This window comes from Saccopteryx bilineata, chromosome 9 (assembly GCF_036850765.1).
Source record: "Saccopteryx bilineata isolate mSacBil1 chromosome 9, mSacBil1_pri_phased_curated, whole genome shotgun sequence".
In the NCBI taxonomy this organism is placed as follows: Eukaryota; Metazoa; Chordata; class Mammalia; order Chiroptera; family Emballonuridae; genus Saccopteryx; species Saccopteryx bilineata.
In genome coordinates this window covers 94168736-94196391 of record NC_089498.1, presented here as the reverse complement: position 1 = coordinate 94196391, position 27656 = coordinate 94168736, and the positions used below count along the sequence as shown (strand labels likewise).

Below are 27656 nucleotides of genomic sequence, written 5' to 3'. Positions count from 1 at the left end.
GCAAGCAGAGACTAGTGCCTCTTCTTCCCAGCCAAAACAGGCTACAAAGTGTGGAAAGCCTGGGTTGAGAGGTCCAACTGAATGCTAGGCGCTGAACAGTCACCTTGACAACAATTGACTCCCACCCCCGCCTGATTACACTGGAGGCCCTGACTGCCAGAGCCTTTCCCAAAGCCTTGCACTGAGTGGGGATAGAGTGGGGATTTCCCAGCTCTTTGAGCCTCTTACTCCCCAGGCAGAAGCAGTTGCAGCCTTATAGCTGGATCACCAGGCTGCTAATTCAGGAAGGGGGGACTAGGAGAGAGAATCTAGGAAAGCAAACTCTCTCATCGTTGGACCCTGCAAACGCCAACAAGCCTTGACTACCAGCAAGACTAAAGCCAATTATATGACATTGCCATAGAATCCCATCAACTGCAAATCCCTACCTAAATGTGACACAGGGGCAGAGCCTGGGGTACAGAGTCACCGAACAGGAAGAGGGAGAGAAAAGAAAAAGGAAGAAGTTAACCTCTCAAAATCAAGAAAAATCCACAGACTTTACAACTTGTTCCACTAATTTTTTTGTTGTTGTTGTGTGTTTCTTCTATCTTATTGCCTTTATTTCCTCCACCTCGGTCCTTCTATTCTCTGCCCATCTTATGCTTCCCTTTTCTTGAACACTACCCATGAGTGTTACATTTTATTTCTCTTCTTCATCCTCACCCTCCTTTAAGGTTATACTCCAAAACACTTAACTCTCACTCTTTCCTCTTTTGTTTTTTTTTTGTTTTGCTTTATTTTGTTTTTTTCTCTTCCTTTTTTATTTCTTCCTTCGTTTTTCTCTTTTTCTTATTTTTTCCTTTCTATTCGTTTTTTCTTTTCTCGCTTTACTTTCCTCCCATTTAATCCTCAATCACGAACAAATTAGTTAATTTGGGACTCAAGGTTTTTTTTGGCTTTATTTTTCTTTTTTGCTTTTGTTTTTGTTTTTTTCTTGTTTGTTTATTTTTGTGGCATTTTGGGTCCTCCCAACCCAAGGTCTCCATTGTATTTAGTCTTCGCTCCACTTAATACAACAGATTTTTACTTATTATTTTTATTTTTTTCTTCTTTATTATTCTTTTTTTGGTCCTTTTTTCTGGTTCCCTCTTATCCCTCTCATTATATCTCTTAGTTGACCATCACTTACAAGCAAATCATCTTATGCTTGTCTAAAATTTTCTTCGTTTTTTTTTTTTTTTTTTTTTTTTTGCATTTAGTAGGTCCCTACTCCCTTTTTTTGCCCCTTGAACTCTTCACCCCAAATCAGGCCCTCCATTATAGGCACGATATTTCCCTGAGGAGGGGAGAGGAGGGAAAGAGAAGAAAGAAAAAAGGGGGAAATAATAAATTATTACTGTTTTTTTTTGTGGGGTGTTTTACCTTTTTTTTTTTTTTTTTTTTTTACTTTTTACTCTTTATTAATTCTAATTAGTGCTATCAACAAGACCACCCTCAGATGCCAATAAGAAAGAGGAAATCGAATATTATGGATACAAAAGAAAGAGAGGTAACACAAATAGATGTGGAAAAATCTATGGAGAAAAGACTTAACATATTGGAAGCCTTGGAGCTAAATGACAGAGAACTTAAAATAGAAATCTTAAAAATACTCAGAGATATACAAGAAAACACAGAAAGGCAATATAGGGAGATCAGAAAACAACTCAATGAACACAAAGAATATATTACCAAGGAAATTGAAACTATTAAAACAAATCAAACAGAAATGAAAAACTCAATTCACGAGCTGAAAAAGGAGGTAACAAGCTTAGCTAACAGAACAGCCCAGATTGAGGATAGGATTAGTGAAATAGAAGACAAACAACTTGAGGCACAACAGAGAGAAGAAGAAAGAGACTCAAAAATAATAAAAAATGAGAAAGCCCTACAGGAATTGTCTGACTCCATCAGAAAGAATAACATAAGAATAATAGGTATATCAGAGGGAGAAGAGAAAGAAAATGGAATGGAGAATATACTCAAACAAATAACAGACGAGAACTTCTCAAGCCTGTGGAAAGAACTAAAGCCTCAAATTCAAGAAGCAAACAGAACACCGAGTTTTCTTAACCACAACAAACCCACTCCAAGGCACATCATAATAAAGATGACACAAACCAATGACAAAGAAAAAATTCTCAAGGCAGCCAGGGAAAAGAAGAATACAACATATAAAGGAAGACCTATTAGATTATCATCAGATTTCTCAGCAGAAACTCTACAAGCTAGAAGAGAGTGGACCCCAATATTTAAAGCCCTGAAAGAGAGGAACTTTCAGCCAAGAATACTATACCCATCAAAGCTATCCTTCAAGTATGAAGGAGATATAAAAACATTCACAAATACAGAAAAGATGAGAGAATTTATCAACAGAAAGCCCCCACCCAGGAAATACTAAAGGGGGTTTTCCAACCAGATTCAAAGAACAAAAGAAAACAACACCACAAGTAACAACTCCACCAAGAACACAATAAAACCAAACTTAAACTGTGACAACAAAGGAAAAAAAGGGGGGAGAGGATGGAGATTAACAGTAGCAAAGGACGATGAAGTGCAGAAATACTTATAAGATAGGGTACTACAATGAATATGGTAGGTACCCTTTTCATTACTTAATGGTAACCACCCTTGAAAAAACCACCACAAAAACACTTGACTTAAAAAAGGTAGCAACAGAGGAAAGAAGTATGGAACACAAACAAACAAAAACAAATGATAGAAAAACAAAAGAGAAGAATCAAACTAGATACAAAACTAACAGAAAGCAATTTATAAAATGGCAGTAGGGAACCCACAAGTGTCAATAATTACACTAAATGTAAATGGATTAAACTTACCAATAAAAAGACACAGAGTAGCAGAATGGATTAAAAAAAAATCCAACTATATGCTGCCTACAAGAAACACATCTAAGCAACAAGGATAAAAACAAATTCAAAGTGAAAGGCTGGAAAACAATACTCCAAGCAAACAATACCCCCAAAAAAACCAGGTGTAGCAATACTCATATCTAATAATGCTGACTACAAGACAGAAAAAGTACTCAGAGACAAAAATGGTCATTTCATAATGATTAAGGGGAAGTTGAATCAAGAAGACATAACAATCCTTAATATATATGCACCAAACCAAGGAGCACCAAAATATATAGGACAGCTACTTATTGACCTTAAAACAAAAACTAACAAAAATACAATCATACTTGGAGACCTCAATACACCGCTGACGGCTCTAGATCGGTCATCCAAACAGAGAATCAATAAAGATATAGTGGCCTTAAATGAAATACTAGAACACCTGGATATGATAGACATCTACAGGACACTTCATCCCAAAGCGACAGAGTATACATTTTTCTCTAGTGTACATGGAACATTCTTAAGAATTAACCATATGTTGGGCCACAAAGACAATATCAGCAAATTTAGAAAAATTGAAATTGTACCAAGCATATTTTCTGATCATAAAACCTTGAAACTAGAATTCAACTGCAAAAAAGAGGGGGAAAAACCCACAAAATTGTGGAAACTAAACAACATACTTCTAAAAAATGAATGGGTCAAAGAAGAAATAAGCGCAGAGATCAAAAGATATATACAGACAAATGAAAATGAAAATACGACATATCAGAATCTCTGGGATGCAGCAAAAGCAGTAATAAGAGGAAAGTTCATATCACTTCAGGCCTATATGAACAAACAAGAGAGAGCCGAAGTAAACCACTTAACTTCACACCTTAAGGAACTAAAAAAAGAAGAACAAAGACAACCCAAAACCAGCCGAAGAAAGGAGATAATAAAAATCAGAGCAGAAATAAATGAAATAGAGAACAGAAAAACTATAGAAAAAATCAATAAAACAAGGAGCTGGTTCTTTGAAAAGATCAACAAAATTGACAAACCCTTGGCAAGACTCACCAAGGAAAAAAGGCACAGGACTCAAATCAATAAAATCCAAAATGAAAGAGGAGAGATCACCACAGACATCATAGATATACAAAGAATTACTGTAGAATACTATGAAAAATTATATGCCACCAAATACAACAATCTAGAAGAAATGGATAAATTCCTAGAACAATACAACCTTCCTAGACTGAGTCATGAAGAAGCAGAAAGCCTAAACAGACCAATCAGCAGGGAGGAAATAGAAAAAACTATTAAAAATGTCCCCAAAAATAAAAGTCCAGGCCCAGACGGTTATACTAGTGAATTCTATCAAACATTCAAAGAAGACTTGGTTCCTATTCTACTCAAAGTCTTCCAAAAAATTGAAGAAGAAGCAGTACTTCCAAACACATTTTATGAGGCCAACATAACCCTCAGACCAAAACCTGGCAAGGATGGCACAAAGAAAGAAAACTACAGACCCATATCTCTAATGAATACAGATGCTAAAATACTAAACAAAATACTGGCAAACCGAATACAACAACATATTAAAAAAATTATACATCATGATCAAGTGGGATTCATCCCAGAATCTCAAGGACGGTTCAACATATGCAAAACGGTTAACGTAATACACCATATCAACAAAACAAAGAACAAAAACCACATGATCTTATCAATAGATGCAGAAAAGGCTTTTGATAAAATACAACACAATTTTATGTTTAAGACTCTCAACAAAATGGGTATAGAAGGAAAATATCTCAACATGATAAAGGCCATATATGATAAATCATCAGCCAACATCATATTAAACGGCATAAAACTGAGGACTTTCTACCTTAAATCAGGAACAAGACAGGGTTGTCCACTCTCTCCACTCTTATTTAACGTGGTGCTAGAAGTTCTGGCCAGAGCAATCAGACAAGACAAAGAAATAAAAGGCATCCATATCGGAAAAAAAGAAGTAAAGGTATCACTTTTTGCTGATGATATGATCCTATACATCGAAAACCCGAAGGACTCCACAAAAAGATTATTAGAAACAATAAACCAATACAGTAAGGTCGCAGGATACAAAATTAACATACAAAAGTCCATAGCCTTTCTATATGCCAACAATAAAATATTAGAAAACGAACTCAAAAAAATAATCCCCTTCACGATTGCAACAAAAAAAATAAAATACCTAGGAATAAACATAACAAAGAATGTAAAGGACCTATATAATGAAAATTACAAAGCATTGTTAAGGGAAATCGAAAAAGATACAATGAGATGGAAAAATATTCCTTGTTCTTGGATAGGAAGAATAAATATAATCAAAATGGCCATATTACCCAAAGCAATATACAAATTTAATGCAATTCCCATCAAAATCCCTATGAGATTTTTTAAAGAAATGGAACAAAAAATCATCAGATTTATATGGAACTATAAAAAACCCCGAATAGCCAAAACAATCCTAAGGAAAAAGAATGAAGCTGGGGGCATTACAATACCTGACTTTAAACTATATTATAGGGCCACGATAATCAAAACAGCATGGTATTGGCAGAAAAATAGACACTCAGACCAATGGAACAGAATAGAAAGCCCAGAAATAAAACCACATATATATGGTCAAATAATCTTTGATAAAGGGGCCAACAACACACAATGGAGAAAAGAAAGCCTCTTCAACAAATGGTGTTGCGAAAACTGGAAAGCCACATGCAAAAGAATGAAACTCGACTACAGCCTGTCCCCGTGTACTAAAATTAATTCAAAATGGATCAAAGACCTAAATATAAGACCTGAAACAATAAAGTACATAGAAGAAGACATAGGTACTAAAATCATGGACCTGGGTTTTAAAGAACATTTTATGAACTTGACTCCAATGGCAAGAGAAGTGAAGGCAAAGATAAATGAATGGGACTACATCAGAATAAAAAGTTTTTGCTCAGCAAGAGAAATTGATATAAAAATAAACAGACAGCCAACTAAATGGGAAATGATATTTTCAAACAACAGCTCAGATAAGGGCCTAATATCCAAAATTTACAAAGAACTCATAAAACTCAACAACAAACAAACAAACAATCCCATAAAAAAATGGGAAGAGGACATGAACAGACACTTCTCCCAGGAAGAGATACAAATGGCCAACAGATATATGAAAAGATGCTCAGCTTCATTAATTATTAGAGAAATGCAAATCAAAACTACGAGATACCACCTCACCCCTGTTAGATTAGCTATTATCAACAAGACGGGTAATAGCAAATGTTGGAGAGGCTGTGGAGAAAAAGGAACCCTCATTCACTGTTGGTGGGACTGTAAAGTAGTACAACCATTATGGAGGAAAGTATGGTGGTTCCTCAAAAAACTGCAAATAGAATTACCTTATGACCCAGCAATCCCTCTACTGGGTATATACCCCAAAACCTCAGAAACATTGATATGTGAAGACACATGTAGCCCCATGTTCATTGCAGCACTGTTCACAGTGGCCAAGACATGGAAACAACCAAAAAGCCCTTCAATAGAAGACTGGATAAAGAAGATGTGGCATATATACACTATGGAATACTACTCAGCCATAAGAAATGATGACATCAGATCATTTACAGCAAAATGGTGGGATCTTGATAACATTATAAGGAGTGAAATAAGTAAATCAGAAAAAAACAAGAACTACATGATTCCATACATTGGTGGAACATAAAAATGAGACTAAGAGACATGGACAAGAGTGTGGTGGTTACCAGGGGTGGGGGGAGGGAGGACATGGGAGGGAGGGAGGGAGAGAGTTAGGGGGAGGGGGAGGGGCACAGAGAACTAGATAGAGGGTGGCGGAGGACAATCTGACTTTGGGCGAGGGGTACGCAACATAATTTAATGACAAAATAACCTAGACATGTTTTCTTTGAATATATGTACCCTGATTTATTAATGTCATCCCATTACCATTAATAAAAATTTATTTAAAAAAAAAGTGCAGTTTTAGTTTTGTTTAAAGTATAGAAAATGCAGTTTTAGTTTAAATTTAGTGTTAAGAAAGTGCAGTTTTAGCTTACGTGTCTACAGTGCCTGCATCCCTTCCTCCCTCCCTCCTCCTCCGCCATTTACCTCTGTTAGCCACACTCATCTGTCTCCAAGGTAAGAATACAGTACTAAACAATACTTTTTTTTTTATTTCATATATTTTGTTATGCATTGGTAAAGTATACGTGTTTCTTAATTAAAAACATTTTTTTTCATAATTTAGGACGGTTTGGGGATGTTTCACAGGGCTTGAACGGATTAAATCTATTTCAGTTATTTTAAATGGGAGAAATTTGTTTGATATATGGGTTGACTGACTTACGAGCTTGGTTACAGAATGAATTAAACTTGTATCTCAAGGTACCACTGGACTACATGACCCTTAGAGGTTAATTATTCAACATCATTCTAGAACCTTTACTGACCTTCATATTTAATTCATGTTTAAATACCTAAAAGGAAGTCAAAGATTATGAGCAGAGGCTTGGGGTTGGAAATTCATGGCATTTATAGGGGAAACATAAAAGTTATTTGACAGGGACTTTGCAAGGTTAATTTGGAGACATACAAAGTAAGATTCTATAATATTTTATGACAGACACTTAAGAGAGTAAATGAAGTGACGATTACCAATATGTTTGAGACCACAAGAAGAAATATGATGTAGTAGGCAAGAAAGAGCTAGACTAGTTTCTGACAGAAAATTAATTTAACTGTGTTTTGTAAGAGTAAAGGAGTATTAAGTTTTCCATGACAGGCTAGCAGTAATATAATTTTGCAGCATTACACAACTACTATGAGGATTTAAATTAAAAATTAGCTTTTGACCCTGAGAAAGAAGGGATTAGATCAGTGGGACTATCTCCAAGGTGGTAAAATATGGTACCGGAGTACAATGAGGGAGAGATGCCGGACATGTCAATTTTAGGAGTTCTCAGCCTGAGAAACAATGTTTTGGTCTAGCAAGTATAAGCCCTTCCAGAAGTTACTATAAAGGGCAGAAGATAGAGAGTGTCTGTGTCTTTTTAACTGAAACTGAATCTTTCAACAAATATCCAGTAAACAACTAATATACATCAGGCATTGTTTCTGCACATGAGTGTACAAGTCCAGAAATAACATGGAAAGCATCAACGGATACAAAGTGAGATTATATTTTTGTTTGTTTGTTTGTTATCTTATTGTTATTTTAGGAAGAATAATCAGTACTTTGTGTAAAAAATAAGCACCATCTAGAAGTATCCACTCTGAAATAATAAAATTAATGAAAAGCATAACAATTTACAATCTAATTTCAGAGTTTAAAGAGAGAATAGGGAGTTAAAACTAGTACCGAAAATAAGAAAGGCATTTCTTTTTTTTTTTTTTTTTTTTCCATTTTTCTGAAGCTGGAAACAGGGAGAGACAGTCAGACAGACTCCCGCATGCGCCCAACCGGGATCCACCCGGCACGGCTACCATGGGGCGACGCTCTGCCCACCAGGGGGCGATGCTCTGCCCATCCTGGGCGTCGCCATGTTGAGACCAGAGCCACTCTAGCGCCTGTGGCAGAGGCCACAGAGCCATCCCCAGCGCCCGGGCCATCTTTGCTCCAATGGAGCCTCGGCTGCGGGAGGGGAAGAGAGAGACAGAGAGGAAGGTGCGGCGGAGGGGTGGAGAAGCAAATGGGCGCTTCTCCTGTGTGCCCTGGCCGGGAATCGAACCCGGGTCCTCCGCACGCTAGGCCAACGCCCTACCGCTGAGCCAACCAGCCAGGGCCTAAAATGTTCTCTGTTGCCTTTTTTTTTTGTCTTTATTTTTTTCTATTTTTTAAATTTTTTATTTTTATGGAATCCAGAGAGAGGGAGGGTGGTAAGGGGGAGACAGAAGCATCAATCTGTTTCTGTATGTGCCCTAGTCAAGGACTGAACCAGCCACCTCTGCATTGCATGACAATGCTCCAGCCAAGTGAGCCATCGAGCCAGGACAAGAAAGGCATTTCGTTGTTAATAAAAAGAGGGAAATGGCATTTGAAAAAATGTATAAGTCAGGCCCTAGCATGGTTTGGCTCAGTGGTAGAACATCAGCCCAACATGTGGAAGTCCCAGGTTCAATTCCAGTCAGGGTACACAGAAGAAGCAACCATCTGCTTCTCCCCTCGTCCCCCACCCCCTCTCTTACTTCCTCTCCTGCAGCCATGGCTCAATTGATTCAAGCACATTGGCCCCAGGTGCTGAGGACGGCTCTGCGGAGCCTCCACCTCAGGTGCTAATAATAGCTTGGTTGCAAGCATGAGCATGACCCAAGATGGGCAGAGCATTGGCCCCAGAAAGGGGTGGCCAGGTGGATCCCAGTCAGGGTACATGCAGGAGTCTGCTTCTCAATCTCCCCTCCTCTCACTTGGAAAAGAAAAAAAAAGTATGTGAGATTTATAAACACTCTAGGATTACAGACGCATGTTTCAATAGCAGAGAGTAGTGGAATGCTAGAAAAAAGACAAAACAAAAGTTAAGGCAAGGTTAGTATATAGGAAAGAGAGATAAACCTATAAAAGTATTGAGCAAAGCAGGGATTTAAGTGGAGAGAGGGAAAATTGGAGATGTGGTTTATGCTGCTTCCATATGCAGATCAAGTGTCCTTTAGTTCCACACAAATAAAGCATTTAAAAAAAGATTCCTGAAAAATATTTCAAAAGACAAAAAGTAGTGAACAACCTCACTACTAATAACAAGGGCTATAATTACTCACTCACCAGGGTATTTCCGACGTGGAAGTTCTAATAGCCATGGTTCCTTTCCTTGCTTCAACTTGAAAATTATACTTGGCTTAGTCACACAATAACCTATTAATGGAAAAGATAAAGAAAATATAAATTGCTTGCAATTTATGAATTCTTAAGGACAGAAAGTACAGGTTTTGGAACAGAATGACGACGGTTTCACTAGGCTTGGCAAATTTAGATCATTTCAGTTGGGAGGGTGGAGACACAAATACTTTTTTCTGGTACCCAAATGAATTCAACTTTGACCCCTGAAACAAAACTAATATTAGTCAAACCTAGAGATGCTTTACATGCTCCACAATTGGAAAAGAAAATGCAAACTACTGGGAATTATATAAGGGGAATTTTTTCTCACCCACTGCAACTAGGTGACGGTAAGTCTCCAGCATCACTTCCCTGTACAGGGTCTTCTGAGCAGGATCCAGTAATTGCCACTCCTCCCAAGTGAATTCCACAATAACATCTTTGAATGTTACTGGTGCCTGTAACGACATATGTCAGTTCAAATGGAAGTGATCAGAATAGAGTACATTAAAAAGACATATGTAAATTATCTATAGAATTTACTCTGGATAGTTAAGATACACTGCTACTCTATATGCTGCTTCATATATAGATAAAATATTCTTTCAGTATATATTTACTCCATGCCTGGATCTCTTCTGGAGATACAAAGATAAATGAAAACAACTATTCCTGTTTTCAAGAAGCTTACATTCTGACAGGGAGGCAAAGATGTAAATTCTTTCCTTTTTCTTTTAGTGAGAGGAGGAGAGGCAGAGGCAGACTCCTCCATGCACCCTGACTGGGATCCACCCAGTAAGCCCACTAGGGAGTGATGCTCTGCCCATCAGGGGCCCTTGATCCACTGCTCAGCAACTGAGCTCTTCTTAGCACCTGAGGTGGAGGCCATAGACCCATCCTCAGTGCCCAAGGCCAACTTGCTCGAACCAATCGAGCCATGGCTGCGGAAGGGAAGAGAAAGAGAAGTGAGAGGGGGAGGGGTAGAGAAGCAGATGGGCAACTTTTCCTGTGTGCCTTGAGAATCAAACCCAGGACATCCACATGCCAGGCTGATGCTCTATCACTGAGTCAACCAGTCAGAGATAAGACATAAATTCTTAAATGCAATATGTATAGCAGGTGCTATGACAGAAGTATGTATAAGACGCAAAATGGTCACAAATGGAGTAATTGTTTTATACTTTGCATAATCAAGTTAGATTTTATTAGTAGTTCAACTGACTATGTAAACTTCAGGAATTAAGAAAATAGAATTGGCAAAGGTACAGATGCATCAATAACTGCAAGTTTAGGAACTACAGATAAGACAGGAGAAAATGGTTGAGGACCAAGATTAGGTAAGTGATAGTCAAGTCATGTTACAAAACAGAGTAATTCTAAACTAGTCTTTTGGGACATTAAAATATATCTTGCACACCCACTTAATGTCTTATTAATATATCATATATTTACATCTATTAGCCTGTTTATTAAAAATTGACAAGTTTTCCTTTTTGGATTTATACGAAAGACAAATACGAATCATTTTCTGCTATTCCACACTATGTAGACTGTCTTATACAACTTTTTTAAAAGAGATTTTTAAAAATTATTATTTAGTGAGAGGAGGGGAGGCAGAGACAGACCCCCGCATGCACCTCGACCAGGATACATATGGCAAGCCCCCTAGGGGGCGATGCTCTACCCATCTGGGACCCTTGATCCCTTGCAACCAGAGCCATTTTTTAGCATCTGAGGTGAAGGCCGTGGAGTCATCCTCAGTGCCGGAGGCCAACTCATTCTAATTGAGCCATGGCTACAGGAGAGAAAAGAAAGCGAGAGAGAGAGAGAGAGAGAGAGAGAGAGAGAGAGAAGCAAGAGAGGAAGGGGTGGAGAAGCATATGGGTGCTTCTCCTATGTGCCCTGACTGGGAATCAAACCCAGGACATCCACATACCGGGCGGACGCACTACCACCAAGCCAACTGGCTAGGGCTGATCTTATAAATCTTTGGGAGAGTAACCTTTTCACTTTGTAGATGCAAATACAGACAGGGGGAGCCACTAAAGAGAGAGATGTAAGTGCTAGAATTATATATGTAGATTAGTGGTTTAGAAGAAAACTAAAATAGAAGAGGCAAACGGTACATCAGAAAGATGGAGTGTTAGAAAATTTAGAGATATATGTATGAAACAAACATTTACAGGCAGCCCTTGGGTTATGAATGAGATAGGTTCTGTAGGTTTGTTTTTAAGTTGAATTTGTATTTAGTTGGAACAGGTACACTTACCTATTAAATACAACTTAAATGATTGTCTTATCATAGTATTTATTTTTACCTTTATGTGCATATAAATACTTATACATTTTGAAACCTATAGAACCTATCTTTTTTTTTTTTAATTTTTTAATTTATTCATTTTTTAGAGAGAGGAGACAGGGACAGATAGAGAAGGGAGGGAGGAGCAGGAAGCATCAGCTCCCACATGTGCCTTGACCAGGGAAGCCTGGGGTTTCAGGCCAGTGACCTCAGCATTTCAGGTCGACGCTTTTACCCACTGCGCCACCACAGGTCAGGCTGAACCTATCTTGTTTGTAACCTGGGGAATGCCTATATGTTAAAGTCACAACATTGGGGGAAAGAAGCATCATACAGCTTTGTAGTTAACTGGAAATAAATAACTACTAGGGGATATCCAAGATAGCAGCAGAGTAGACAGTTGTTACACTCACCTACTCCCAGGACCAAACAGGAGTTACATCTAATCACCCTGAAAAACCAACTGAAGACTAAATGAAGAGGGGCCTTAAAACAAAGGGTTTACAGAAAACCCTCATGGAGACTGGTAGGAAGGGCAGAGAGGCAAAAGGGCTGACCCTGCTCCCGCATCCCCAAAATGTATAAGGCTGCAGGGGGAATTCCCACTGAGAAGGGAGGGGCCTAAACCCCAAGCCTGGATCTCCAGCCTAGAAAACCAGAGTCAGGAAGAGGTGCCCACATAGCATTTGGCTGTAAAATGCAGCAAGATTTCTGTCTGCCAGAAAGAGATGGAAGTCTTCAGAGACTCAAGCACCCTCTTAAATGGCTAATGCAAAAATCTCATTTGTAGCCACTTACTCTGGGCTCCCTGAAGCCTGACTGGCTCAGGGAGATCCAATAGTCCCAACATTCCAACACCAATCTAAGTTGGTATCAATTCAAACTAAATTGGTATAAATTAGGGATATTAATTGTAATCTTCAGAGTAACCACGAGAAAATCACTTAAAAATACAGAAAAGGAAATGAGGGATAAATCAAAGTGGTACCCTAAAAAAAAATAAATAAACAGAAAAAGGAAGCAATCTTGGAGGAATTAAGAGAAAAGGTATAAAGCATCTATAAAGTACACACCAAATTGAATAAGTCACTTTAAATATAAATGGATCAAGGCAGAGCTCGGCAGGACGTCAAATAAAAACACAAACCACATATATGTCAAACCCTATTTTAGGTCCAAAGTTACACATAGGTTGAATGTGAAGGATGTAAATAGTAATCAAAAGAGAGTAAGGCTGACTGTCAGGAGCTGATTCACCAATGCTGGCTAACTAGGTCACAGCAGGAGAAGATCCACAACTGCTGGTTGACAAAGTCACAGCAAAAGAAGATAGAGTCACCGCAGTAAGACCAACAGCTGCGGGTTGACAAAGTCACCGCAAAGGATAGGCACAACGATACTTCCCCCTTTAATTTTTTTTTCCCACATTTATTTATTTTTTTAATAAATTTTTATTAATGGTAATGGGATGACATTAATAAATCAGGGTACATATATTCAAAGAAAACATGTCTAGGTTATTTTGTCATTAAATTATGTTGCATACCCCTTGCCCAAAGTCAGATTGTCCTCCGCCACCCTCTATCTAGTTCTCTGTGCCCCTCCCCCTCCCCCTAATTCTCTCCCTCCCTCCCTCCCATGTCCTCCCTCCCCCCACCCCTGGTAACCACCACACTCTTGTCCATGTCTCTTAGTCTCATTTTTATGTTCCACCAATGTATGGAATCATGTAGTTCTTGTTTTTTTCTGATTTACTTATTTCACTCCGTATAATGTTATCAAGATCCCACCATTTTGCTGTAAATGATCTGATGTCATCATTTCTTATGGCTGAGTAGTATTCCATAGTGTATATGTGCCACATCTTCTTTATCCAGTCTTCTATTGAAGGGCTTTTTGGTTGTTTCCATGTCTTGGCCACTGTGAACAGTGCTGCAATGAACATGGGGCTACATGTGTCTTTACGTATCAATGATTCTGAGGTTTTGGGGTATATACCCAGTAGAGGGATTGCTAGGTCATAAGGTAGTTCTATTTGCAGTTTTTTGAGGAACCACCATACTTTCCTCCATAATGGTTGTACTACTTTACAGTCCCACCAACAGTGAATGAGGGTTCCTTTTTCTCCACAGCCTCTCCAACATTTGCTATTACCCGTCTTGTTGATAATAGCTAATCTAACAGGGGTGAGGTGGTATCTCATTGTAGTTTTGATTTGCATTTCTCTAATAACTAATGAAGCTGAGCATCTTTTCATATATCTGTTGGCCATTTGTATCTCTTCCTGGGAGAAGTGTCTATTTATGTCCTCTTCCCATTTTTTTATTGGATTGTTTTTTGTTTGTTGTTGAGTTTTATGAGTTCTTTGTAAATTTTGGATATTAGGCCTTTATCTGAGCTGTTGTTTGAAAATATCATTTCCCATTTAGTTGGCTGTCTGTTTATTTTGATATCAGTTTCTCTTGCTGAGCAAAACCCCCTTTAATTTTTGAATTAATCTGGCCTTATATTCCCCCCTTTTCTGGGTGTGTGCTATTATTTGTAGCACAGGGATAATAGTACCGTGCTTTCCCTGTAGATTTGTAGTAATTTCTTTGGAAATGAGACAGAAGGTGTAAGTTTCACAGAAAAGCCTGTAAGCCCCTTGAACTGGGCTCATAAACATAAGAGGCTGGCCATGATATCCCTCATAAAGGGTTAAGTTTGTAGAAGAATTTCTTCTTATTAATCATGTTAGAAAGAATATAGTTAGAACTTAGCTAGTATATGAATATAGTAAATAAATAAAGTTTAACTAGACATTAGAATCTTAGGTAAAGTGTAGTGGAGTGGCCTGTTGCGTGGCCTTGGATAGAAGTGCAGCTGGCTAGTAAAGAATGTTTTGTTAAAAGACTTGTTTTGTCACTGAAGACAGTTGCTGGGCTTTTCTCAGTAAAACATTCTCATGAGATTTTTGTATTTTCCAAGAATAAGGAGAGGAATGTGGTGGGATTCATAGCAGCAATAGCAACTAATGCCTTCTGATATTATGTTGCTACTAGCTATCTTGCAGGTGCACTCTATGTATCTTTAAGTAAAAATTACTCTTTATACTATGTCAGTTTCTTAATAGCTAGCCTTTTGTAGTCTTGTGAAAAAGGAATTAGGACACTACATGAACTCAAGGCTATTTGCCTGAGCAAGCGGTGGTCCTTTGCTAGTCCTTGATGATTTCGTCTGCTATCTCTTTCTGTGCCCTTGACTCACAACAAGAGTAAAATAGAGTTATTAATTAGTACTAATCTTTTAGAAGTTTGTACCGATATTGTTATTACTATTCAAGTTATTGTACAACTGTACTTTGAATAACTTACCACCTGACTTGTAGCTTATAGATATGAATTAACTGTTATCTGGAAATATGTAACCATAGTGAAACTAAAACAATGATGTATTCAAAATACCATGTGATTGTAACTTAGTGTGTGTGCATAAAAAGTAATGTTAGACTAGCCATTGAGGGAGATGCCTGGCAGTAAATGCTAACCAGAGAATAAAGAATTCGGCTCTCTCACTCCATTTTCGCCGACGCCGTCTCCTCCTGTGGGACCCCTGGACCCCCCCTGGGGCTGGACCCCAGCAGCTGACTATATTTAGTATCATACAAAATATGCTTTATGTAAAAATTTGTTTGATACAAGAGGCAAAGCAGGACATTATATATTGATAAAGGGGTCAATGAGCTGAGATACAATCAAATAAACCAGATACCAGAGCCATAAAATATATAGAGTAAAAATGACAGAATTGGAAGAAGAAATAGTTATAAAATAATTAGAGACTAGAAGAGCTCATGTTCAATAATGGATCGAGACAGAGAATCAATAAGTATGTACTTTAAACCAATTAGATCTAATAGACATATGTATGTAGAACACTCCACCCAACAACAGTAGAATACACATATTTCTCAATTACACGATACAGCTCCAAGATAAACCTTGTTAGGACACAAATAAAATCTCAATAAATTAAAAAAACTAAAATCATCTAATGGCCCTGGCTGGATAGCTTGGTTGGTTTGAGCATTGTCCTGAAGAACAGAGGTTGCTGATTTGATCCTTGGTAAGAGCACATACAGGAACAGATCAATGTTCCTGTCTCTCTCTCTCCCTCCCTTCCTCCCCCTCTAAAATCAACAAAATAAACATTAAAAATAATTTTAAAAAAGCATCTAGTTAAGGTGGAAGGAATGAAGGTAGAAATTAATAACAGAAGAAAACTGGAAAATTCACAAAATGTGAAAATTAAACAACATAGACTTAAACCACCAAGGGGCCAAAGAAAAACCACAGTGGAAATCAGAAAACAGAAAAGAATGGAAGTGGAAAAAAAAAGTATACCAAAGCTAATGGGATGCAATGAAGTCAATGACTAGAGAGGAATTTATAGTAGTGAATGCCTACATTAAAAAGGGAAATGGGTCTCAAATCAATAACCTAACTTCACATCTCAAGGACGTAGAAAAATAAAAATAAACTAAACCCAAAGCTATCAAGGGAGAAAATAATAAAAATTTACAGAGAAGATCAATAAAATAGAGAATAGCAAAACAATAGATCAACAAAAGCCAAAAGTTAGTTCTTTAAAAAGATTTAGAAAATAGACAAACCTTTAGCTATAATGACCAAGAAAAAAACACACATACAGTTAGAATCAGAAATGAAAGAAGGCACATTGCTATCAACTTTTCAGGAAAAAGGTGTTATTATTGTATACCAACAAATTAGATAACCTGAATAAAATAGACAAATTCCTAGGAACACACAAACTATCAAAATTGACTAAAGAAGAAATAAAAAGTCTAAATAGGCCCTGGCCGGTTGGCTCAGTGGTAGAGCATTGGCCTGGCGTGCGGAAGTCCCGGGTTCGATTCCCGGCCAGGGCACACAGGAGAGGCGCCCATCTGCTTCTCCACCCCTCCCCCTCTCCTTTCTCTCTGTCTCTCTCTTCCCCTCCCGCAGCCGAGGCTCCATTGGAGCAAAGATGGCCGGGCGCTGGGGATGGCTCCTTGGCCTCTGCCCCAGGCGCTAGAGTGGCTCTGGTCGCGACAGAGCGACGCCCCGGATGGGCAGAGCATTGCCCCCTGGTGGGCATGCCGGGTGGATCCCGGTCTGGCGCATGCGGGAGTCTGTCTGACTGCCTCCCTGTTTCCAGCTTCAGAAAAATACAAAAAAAAAAAAGTCTAAATAGATCTGTAAAAAGTGAGTAGATTGAGTTATTAAAGCAACACCTCCCAACAAGAAAAGCAGAGGTGGAAACATTTTCTAAGTCATTTCATGAGGTCAGTATTATCTTGACAAAAAAATCAATAGATGAAACAACTGCAGAGTAATATCTTTTATGAATATAAAAGTGAAAATCCCTAACAAATAACTAGCAACTCAAACCCAGTAAAATTTTAAAAAAGTAGATTAGGAGTGACTTGTGTGATTTATCCCAGGAATGCCAGGGTAGGTTAACACAAGAAGTAAATCAATCTTATTAATAGAACAAATGGGAAATGTAGATAATCATTTTAATTGATGCAGAAAAAATTCAATATTGTTTCATGATAGAAACACTAGTGAACTAGGAATATAAGAGAATTTCCTTGACATAATAAATAGCAGTTTTAATCTACTCTTCTCCCAGCTAATAGTATACTCAATAGTGAAAGACTGAAAACTTTTTCCCAGTGTCCAGGTACAAGGCAAGGATGCCTACTTTTGCCATTCTATTCAATATTACACCAAACGTTCTAACCAGAACAATTAAAGAAGAAAAAATACAAAGGTATTAAAACTGAAAAAGCAAACTCCCTATTTGCAGATGACATGAATCTATATAAAAATTATCCCAGAGGATCTACAGCAATAACAAAAAGCTAACAGAGCTAATAAACAAAGTAAGTTGCAGAACATGAGATCAACCCACAAAAATAAGTTATGTTTCTATATACCAGCAATAACAATTCAAAAAGAAGTTAAGACAATTCCATTTAAGGTAGTATCAAAAAGAATAAAGTGCCAAGAAATAAATTTACTCGAGAAGGTGTAGGACTTGTAACTGAAAACTGAAAAAAAGGGGGAAAATACTGAAAGAATTAAAGAAGACATAAATAAAAGACATTCGTGTTCACAGACTGTAAGATTTCACATAATTCAGGTGACAATACTACCCAAAAGAATCTACAGGTTCAGCCTGGCCTGTGGTGGCGCAGTGGATAAAGCGTCGACCTGGAAATGCTGAGGTCACCGGTTCGAAACCCTGGGCTTGCCTGGTCAGGGCACATATGGGAGTTGATGCTTCCAGCTCCTCCCCCATCTCTCTCTCCTCTCTCTCTCTCTCTCTCCTCTCTAAAATGAATAAATAAAATAATAATAAAAAAGAATCTACAGGTTCAGTGCAATCTCTATCATAATACAAATGGCTTTGGCACACAAATGGAAAAGCCAATCCTCATTAATATAGAATTGCAAGGAGTCCCTAATAGCCAAAACCAACACTAGAAAAGAGGAACAAAGTTGAAGGCCTCACACCTCCCAATTTCAAATCTTACTACAAAGTTACTCTTAATTAAAACAGTGTGGTATTGACATAAGGATAGAAATCTTGTCCAATACAATAGAAATGAAAGTTATAAACCCATACTTACACCTATGGCCATTTGATTTTCAAAAAGGAAACCAACACCAACCATTCTATGGGAAAATAATGGTTTCTTCAAGAAATGATACTGATACAATTGTATATCCACACATAAGAATAAAATTGGACCTCTACCTCAGCCCACATACCAAAATTAACTCAAAATAGGTCAATGATTGCAATGTAAAACTGAAACTATAAAGCTCAGAAGAAAACATAGTGGTAAGTCTACCTGCCTTGAATTTGGCAGTGGATTCTTTTTTTTTTTTAAGATTTTTTTTTTTATTTATTCATTATAGAGAGGAGAGAAAGAGAGAGAGAGAGAGAGAGAGAGAGAGAAGGGGGGAGGAGCAGGAAGCATCAACTCCCATATGTGCCTTGACCAGGCAAGCCCAGGGTTTTGAACCGGCAACCTCAGCATTTCCAGGTTGACACTTTATCCACTGCGCCACCACAGGTCAGGCGGCAGTGGATTCTTGATATGATACCAAAAGCACAAGCAACAAAGACAAATTGTCTTTACCAAAATTTAAAATTTTTTATTTGTTTGTTTTTGTATTTTTCCAAAGCTGGAAACGGGAGGCAGTCAGACAGACTCCCACATGCGCCCGACTAGGATCCACCTGGCATGCCTACCAGGGGGCAATGCTCTGCCCATCTTGGGGCGTCGCTCTGCAGCAATCAGAGCCATTCTAGCGCCTGAGGCAGAGGCCACAGAGCCACCCTCAGCGCCCGGGGAAACTTTTGCTCCAGTGGAGCCTTGGCTGCGGGAGGGGAAGAGAGACAGAGAGGAAGGAGAGGGGGAGGGGTGGAGAAGCAGATGGGCGCTTCTCCTGTGTGCCCTGGCCAGGAATCGAACCTGGGACTTCTGCACGGCAGGCCGACACTCTACCACTGAGCCAACCAGCCAGGGCCTTTTTTATTTATTTTTTGTTTCAATTAATGAATAAACAAACAAACTGTGATGTGTGTGTGTGTGTGTGTGTTTATAGAGATGTGTGTGTGTATATAATGGAATATTATTTTAACCATAAAAATGAAGGAAGCAATTGATACAGGATACAAAGTAGATGAACTTGGAAAACAATATGCTAAGCAAAGGAGAATTGCACATAACATATAAATATGTTCAAGATCAACTGAGGTACAACTCTAGAATAGGTTAAAATTTTTTACCTTCCTCCAACTTCATTTCCTTCTTCTTCTAGAGTCTCTTTCTTTATACCAACATATCCAAAGGTTATGAATTTTAATTAATAACATATAATGTCCAAAGTGAAAATTTATAATATGGTAATAATTATACTTCAAAAGGTGGCTGTGAGGATTATGTAAAACAGACTATGTCAAGTGCTTACAGAGGGCTAGGCACTTAAGTTTTACCAAATTAGCTGTTTTGTTTTTAAATTTTTAATTTAATAAGTAGAAAGTGATTACCACAGAACCCAGGATTAGTTTTCTCTGGCTAATAAAGTAAGAGATTAAAGAGGGCTTCAAAGTTAATAACAAATTTTATTTCTTAACACAGATAAGAAATATACTGTTTACTTAATCAATGTTCCCTAAATTATACATAAACATTATGTACATTCCTTTGACTGTATAAAATACAATTTAAATGTTTTGGGGTTTTTTTGTATTTTCTGAAGTTGGAAACGGGGAGGCAGTCAGACAGACTCCCGCATGCGCCCGACCAGGATCCACCCGGCATGCCCACCAGGGGGCGATGCTCCGCCCATTTGGGGCATTGCTCTGTTGCAACCAGAGCCATTCTAGCGCCTGAGGCAGAGGCCACAGAGCCACCCTCAGCGCCCGGGGAAACTTTGCTCCAATGGAGCCTCGGCTGCGGTAGGGGAAGAGAGAGACAGAGAGGAAGGAGAGGGGGAGGGTTGGAGAAGCAGATGGGCGCTTCTCCTGTGTGCCCTGGCCGGGAATCGAACCTGGGACTCCTGCACGCCAGGCCAACGCTCTACCACTGAGCCAACTAGCCAGGGCCCAATTTAAATATTTTTAACAAACCGATAAATTAAATAAAAATTCAATGTTTTCTACAACCTACAAGGTCCTACATATTCTAGCTCCTTTTACTTCTTTGATTTTACCTCTTACTTTTCTTCCCCTATGTCATTTCTCTCTAGCTTTGATGTCCTAAATACTGTTTCCAGATTATACCTCAATGCTATTATATTCAACATAAGGAAGAATTAGATAATTTTGAACAGCTCTTCATGTACCATTCTGTACTTGCTGTTTCTCCTGCCTAGAGAGCTCTTCTGCCATAATTCTGCTTAGCTCTGTATCTCAATCCAGAACTCATATATTGCCTTTCCGAGTGGGTATTCCCTAACCAATTTTTTCCTTGCTCCTCACTTCACTGTAGCCCTCTGACCTCTTAAATTGCTTGAGTTTGCCTCTGAGCACACATCAGAAATTACTCAAATGTTGGCACATTATGTAATATAAAAAAGATATCACATTTGTTAGTATCCTCACCAATCTCATCAGAAAAGTCTTCAGATATTAGAAGTTGTCAAGTTCACAGTGAAGGATATAAATTTTTCAAAATTCTAATTTTTCACTTAGAGCTTAAATTTTAACACTGGCAACATATAGTGACAGTTATTTTCAGCAACAGCTCACTTCACTCATTATTTATTTTAAGATTTATTCATTTTAGAGAGGAGAGAGAGAGAGAGAGAGAGAGAAGAGGGAGGGAGGAACAGGAAGCATTAACTCCTATATGTGCCTTGACCAGGCAAGCTCAGGGTTTCCAACTGCTGATCTCAGTGTTCCAGGTCAATGCATATTTATCCACTGCACCACCAAAGGTCAGACTTACTTCACTCACTTTTAAGAAAATGTTTGTTAAATACTCAAGTTTGAATAACCAGTTTGTCTGTCATTTGTTCTTTATATATATATATAATATTATATATATATAAATAATTTTTTGACAGAGACAGAGAGAGAGTCAGAAAGAGGGACAGCTAGGGACAGACAGACAGGAAGGGAGAGAGATGAGAAGCATCAATTCTTCGTTGCGGCACCTTAGTTGTTTGCTGATTGCTTTCTCATATGTGCCTTGACCGGGGGCTCCAGCAGAGCGAATGACCCCTTGCTCAAGCCAGTGACCTTGGGCTGAAGCCAGCAACCTTGGGCTTCAAACCAAGGCTCAAGCTAGCGACCACGGGGTCCCATGCTCAAGCTGGCGAGCGTGCGCTCAAGCCAGCAACCTCGGAGTTTTGAACCTGGGTCCTCCACGTCCCAGTCCAACGCTCTATCCACTGTGTCACCACCTAGTCGGGCTGTCATTTGCTCTTTCAAGCAAAAATAGCATTTCATAAGAAAAGCAGCTAGATGAGCTCACAAATCAAACAATTGCACAAGTGCTTATATTTCCCTCAAGTCAACCAATCATCATACTTCAGGGTGCAGCAAAAATACTTTAAGTGAGCTTCCCATTTCATCACACTGAATATTAAAAAGATGTGTACCCAAGGGTCAAGATTTAATAAAATTAATTTTTACTGTGTCATCAAGGATATCTTTTTTTTTTTTTTTTTTTTTTTTTTTTTTTTTTTTTTTAGTGAGAAGAGGGGAGGCAGGGACAGATTCCTGCATGCACCCCAACTAGGATCCACCTGGCAAGCCCACTAGGGGATGATGCTCTGCCTATCTGGGGTCCTTGCTCCATCACAACTGGAGCCATTTTAGCACCTGAGGTGGAGACCATGGAGCCATCCTCAGTGCCCAGGGCTAATTCTCTTTAATTGAGCTTTGGCTGCAGGAGGGGAGGAGAAGAGAGAAGAGGGAGAGAAAGAGAAAGAGAGAGAAGCAAGAGGGGGAGGGGTGGAGAAGCAAACGGGCACTTCTCCTGTGTGCCTGACTAGGAATCAAACCTGGGACATCTATCAATAAATGCCAGGCCAATGCTTCGTCAAGGATATCTTTAAGTAAAGCATAGGAATGCAATGACATTGGTGTGACTGTCTTAATTCATGCCAAACAGGAAGCTATCTATTCACCATTTTTACATCATCAGTGCAAACATCAACAGTGTAAACTGTGATTTTCATCTTAATATCACGTTCTGACCTCACAGCTCTCTTGAAAAGGACTTGGTGGCTCCCAGGAGTCTGCATTTTGAGATCTGCTGTGCTATTCAAACAGCATTTTCCTTGAAGGTGATTTTTGACTATTCTACTTTTAAAATTTAATATATGGGCTCTCTTTCATAAAACGAATTGAAAAAACACACACATACAGTGAAACAAAGGATGGGCTAAGTAAATGACTCACCTGGGGTTTGTTCATTTTCTGTTGCTCTTGGGAAAAGGTAGAAAGGAGGAGGCTAGAACAGAGTAAGTTGAAAGACAAGTCATGAGACCTTATAATGCAGCTCCAGGAATCACCTGTGAGAAATTTCCAGGCAACAGTTTAGAGAAAGGCAAACCACTGGAAAAACATTCCTTTGAGCCATAAGAACAAATAGGAAAGGCCATGATAAAAGAGTATCCACCTGTCCACAGGTGACTGAAAAACTGTTGATGATCTTGGGACATTTTTGAGTGAATCTGAACATTTCTTTCCTACTGGCTATTTTGAAAATTATGTATCCATTTCCTAAATAACACAAAAGAACTGAGAACGTAAGCATCCAACAATAAATTAGCTAAGCAAGGTGCATAATATATATCTAAAGTATGGAACCTTATGTTGGTATTACAAATGATGGTGAAGAAAAATATTTATTGAGATAGAAAAGTATTTAAATTACAGATCATAACAATTTTTTCCTACTGCTATAGTATTATTAATCCCACAAGTTTAGAAAGTCTTCAAAGCTCTCAAAAATAATAAGATATTCTTTTCCCTGAATTGCAGTTTCTCAAAAATCACTTCAAGAACCTTGTGTTAATAATTTAAATACAATACAGTGGAACTGGAGTCCTTGCTAAGCTGTTATTAATAAACCTAGCAACTGTCTTATTTCAATGCTATTATATTCAACATAAGGAAGAATTAGATAATTTTGAACAGCTCTTCATATACCATTCTGATTCTACAAGTCTTGATCCAGTGCCACAAATCCAGACAGTACCATCGTATTCACTATCCCTTCCAAACTTGGGCTGGGCCTAGAGTCAAGTTTAGTTAGGTCTTAATGAATTCTGACATGGCCATCGAATTTCATGATAATAACAGAAATCTAACTTCCACAATAACCATTTGGTACGCTTCGTGTAGGTAACAAAAGGCAACTAGATATCCTAACACTGAGATCCTTCCCACAGGCAACAGAACCACTTCCAGCTCTTACAACACGCTCAATAAACCCAGACACACCGGCCAATCGGAGGCATGATGATATCACTTTCCTAAAATGGAGCATGGATGAAATTGCAGTCTTCTTAAAAAAAAAAAAAAAAAGAAAGAAAGAAAGAATGTTTGGCTTCCCTTTTCCCTGGATAGGATTCTGGGCTTCTCTGTAAAATTGAAAAGTCAAGGCCTACCTTATGGTTTCGATTTATACGTTTAACGGTTTTCTGAGACTAGAGAAAACGCAGTAATAGCATTTTGACACAAGAGTTCCGAGGAAGCCTCAAATATTCTTGGAAATAGGGACAATACAGGGTAAGAGCAGATCGTCCTAACACACTGCACTCCCCAATTACGCTCGGGGACACACTGCCGAACACAGTGCAGGCCGCGCTCCAGTGCGGGAAGCGGCAGGATGCGCGGAGCAAGACAATGGAGGACTGACAGCCCGTCTGCTGAGGCTGGGGCACCCTCTCCGAACCTTTAGAGCTCGAGCTATTACAACGGAGGTGGGCGGTGCCGATGGAAAGGATGGTTACGGGGATGAAAATGATGGTTAAGAGGATTAAGATGGTTATGGGTTTGAAAATGATGGTTAGGGTGATTAAAACTGTTCCACGAGCCGATAAGAACCGCGTACACTGTGATAAGAGCATCCCACCTTTATTCGGGCGTCAAGTCCCCTGCACTATGGTACACGGAAAACACTCCGACAGGTCAGCGTTCCCGCTTTATTGAGGAGAAGCGGAGTCGTGCCCAGGTGGCACAGGTGGAATCGAGGCTGGGTCCACGGAGCGTTACTGGGCGCGGCTACGGACGACGCGTGTCCTCACCCCGCGCCCAGACCTTCGGCCGCCCGCTACGCGGGTGGAGACGCGCAGCCCCGGCCCCGCCGCCCGGCCGGCCCTGCTCTGCTCCCCACTCGGCGGCCGCCCAAGGCTCAGCGCAGCGCTTCCCGTACTCGGGTTGGCATGCGCCGCTGCGGAGATGCGGCTCCCCGGCCTGAAGCCCCAGCGCGGCCTCGGCACAGGCCCCGCGCCCTGCACCGCGCGCTCCGCACACCCCGCAGCCCGCAGCCCCGCTGCCGCGCAACACGGAAAATGGCGCCGAGCGCCGAGTAGGGTGCTGCCTAGGCGCAGGAGCCGCCCACGCGCACGCCCCACGCTGCAGCTGTCCCCTGATCCTGCCGTCCACGACGTCATGCGGGGCGGCCCCACTCGGGTCAGAGCAGCTGCCACGCTGACCGCTGCTCGATGACAGGCGGCTACCCGCTGCAGCAACACGAGGGCCACACGTGCCGCTTGCCGAGAGGAAATGCTTCCTGTCAGGGAGGCACTGTCCTGAGACTTGTGCTAGTTTTACCCTAATGGTATAAAACATTTCCACTGATATTTCACTAAGGAATGAGTACTTAATATATGCTGATTTCCTGCTCAGTAATTTATGACGTCAATTTACTCTTGTGCAAGCAGGATACCTGAGTTTCTAATCAAAATAATTGCACAAATATTAAGGTTTTTAAAATAATAAAATTAAGTTTAAAACAAAATTTATATAGAGAAAAATATGTACCTATTTTGATTACATGTGTATATATGTACACACACAGACACACACCAGTTTTCTGGATGAGGTGTGTTGGGGAAATAATTAAAAATATCTTCTATCAACCCAGAAAATCCTCTCCACAAATGCAGAAAACAAGAAATGATTTTATTATTCACTAAGCATTAAACTAGACTGTGATACACATCCCAGGTGTGGGGCAGCTGTATTAGGTTTGCTGTCTGGCTTAAGCTCTGCACCCACCGGAGGCAAGCACTTTGCCTGACTGGTGCGTGGGAGTATGGTGGCGCCAGTGTGTATGGCCTATATAAGGCTATGAGTGCTTGCTCTGGGGGGATTTTGGATGGTGGATTGTCTGATTGCACTGTAAAGGGGCCATTTTCGATGTTTGATCTCGGGAGGTTTCTCCTGACCGTTTGCTAGTCCACCATTGTGAGACTATTAAACAGCAGTGGCCCAACACTTTCTGGCTCAGCAGTTTCTTTACCTTCTGCCAGAATCCAATATAGACCTACCTACCTGCCTGGCCTTGGCCACTGGCATTACAGTTGTAAAAATAACAAGAGCCTTATTTACTTTGTAAAAAATATTCACATACATATGAAAAGGACAAAGAAAAGATTTACCAGACCTATCTGCAAATATATTCTCCCATAGAGTGGGCTATAAAAAAAGAAGGAACTGGCCCTGGCCGGTTGGCTCAGCGGTAGAGCGTGGGCCTGGCGTGCGGGGGACCCGGGTTCGATTCCCGGCCAGGGCACATAGGAGAAGCGCCCATTTGCTTCTCCACCCCCCCCTTCCTCTCTGTCTCTCTCTTCCCCTCCCGCAGCCAAGGCTCCATTGGAACAAAGATGGCCCGGGCGCTGGGGATGGCTCCTTGGCCTCTGCCCCAGGCGCTAGAGTGGCTCTGGTCGTGGCAGAGCGACCCCCCGGAGGGGTAGAGCATCGCCCCCTGGTGGGCAGAGCTTCCCCCCTGGTGGGCGTGCTGGGTGGATCCCGATCGGGCGCATGCGGGAGTCTGTCTGACTGTCTCTCCCTGTTTCCAGCTTCAGAAAACGAAAAAAAAAAAAAAAAAAAAGAAGGAACTATAACATTTGTGACAGCATAGATGGGCCCAGAGATTATTATGCTAAGTGAAATAAGCTAGGCAGAGAAAGACAAATATCATATGATCCCACTTACCATATTTCTCCATGTATAAGATGCACTCTTTTTCAAAAAAATTGGGATCTAAAAATTGGGTGCATCTTATACAGTGGTTGTAGTTTTTTTTACTTGCATTTTCTACTTTTTTGTGCAGATGAGGAGTTGTGTGAATTTTATGATGAATAAAACCCGAGTTCAATAATTTTATTTTTATTTTTCTTCAAATTTCTGGCCCCAAAATTAAGGTGCGTCTTATACATGGTAGTGTCTTATATATGGGAAAATACAGTATATGTGGAATCTAATGAACACAATAAACTGAGGAACAAAATAGAAAAGGCAGGGTCACAGGAAACATTTGGACAGCTGTCAGAGGGAAGGGGAAAGAGGGCACTGGATAAAAGAAGATGAAGGGATTAGTCAAGTTATATGTACACAACACAGACACAGACAGCAGGGTAGCAATAGCCAGAGGGAAGGGGGGGATGAAAGTAGGGGGAGGAGGAACAAAGGAAGGGAAAGAGACTCTGCATGGGGCATGGGGTTCATGATGCAGTGTGTAGAGGATATTATATTGAGTGGGACACTTGAAACCATGTCAACACAAATTTTAAAATTTCAAAAATCGTAAAATAAACAGAAAAAGATGTTTTTAAATTATTAAAAAAAGCCCTGGCCGGTTGGCTCAGCTGTAGAGCGTCGGCCTAGCGTGCGGAGGACCCGGATTCGATTCCCGGCCAGGGCACATAGGAGAAGCGCCCATTTGCTTCTCCACCCCTCCGCCGCACCTTCCTCTCTGTCTCTCTCTTCCCCTCCCGCAGCCAAGGCTCCATTGGAGCAAAGATGGCCCGGGCGCTGGGGATGGCTCTGTGGCCTCTGCCCCAGGCGCTAGAGTGGCTCTGGTCGCAACATGGCGACACCCAGGAGG

At 40.0% G+C, this 27656-nt stretch overlaps 1 protein-coding gene and 1 non-coding gene across 4 annotated transcripts in view; both read right to left on the bottom strand.

Annotated features, from left to right (window-relative positions):
* ZNF25 (zinc finger protein 25) overlaps positions 1 to 25097 on the bottom strand; it is a 35439-nt gene extending 10342 nt beyond the window's left edge. Inside the window, exons 1-4 of one of the 3 annotated variants that reach the window (XM_066244170.1) lie at positions 24678 to 25097; positions 22997 to 23109; positions 10061 to 10187; positions 9676 to 9765 (exon numbers count right to left, since the gene is read on the bottom strand). In XM_066244170.1, coding sequence (XP_066100267.1) covers positions 9676 to 9765; positions 10061 to 10187; positions 22997 to 23011 — 232 coding nt within the window. In that variant the 5' untranslated portion in view covers positions 23012 to 23109; positions 24678 to 25097. The remainder of the gene's footprint in view (positions 1 to 9675; positions 9766 to 10060; positions 10188 to 22996; positions 23110 to 24677) is intronic. The other 2 variants (XM_066244171.1, XM_066244172.1) reach the window with 2 other exon arrangements.
* TRNAG-GCC (transfer RNA glycine (anticodon GCC)) lies at positions 19536 to 19611 on the bottom strand. Its single transcript has one exon. It is a non-coding gene; the product is annotated as a tRNA-Gly (tRNA).
* Positions 25098 to 27656: the final 2559 nt, after the last annotated feature.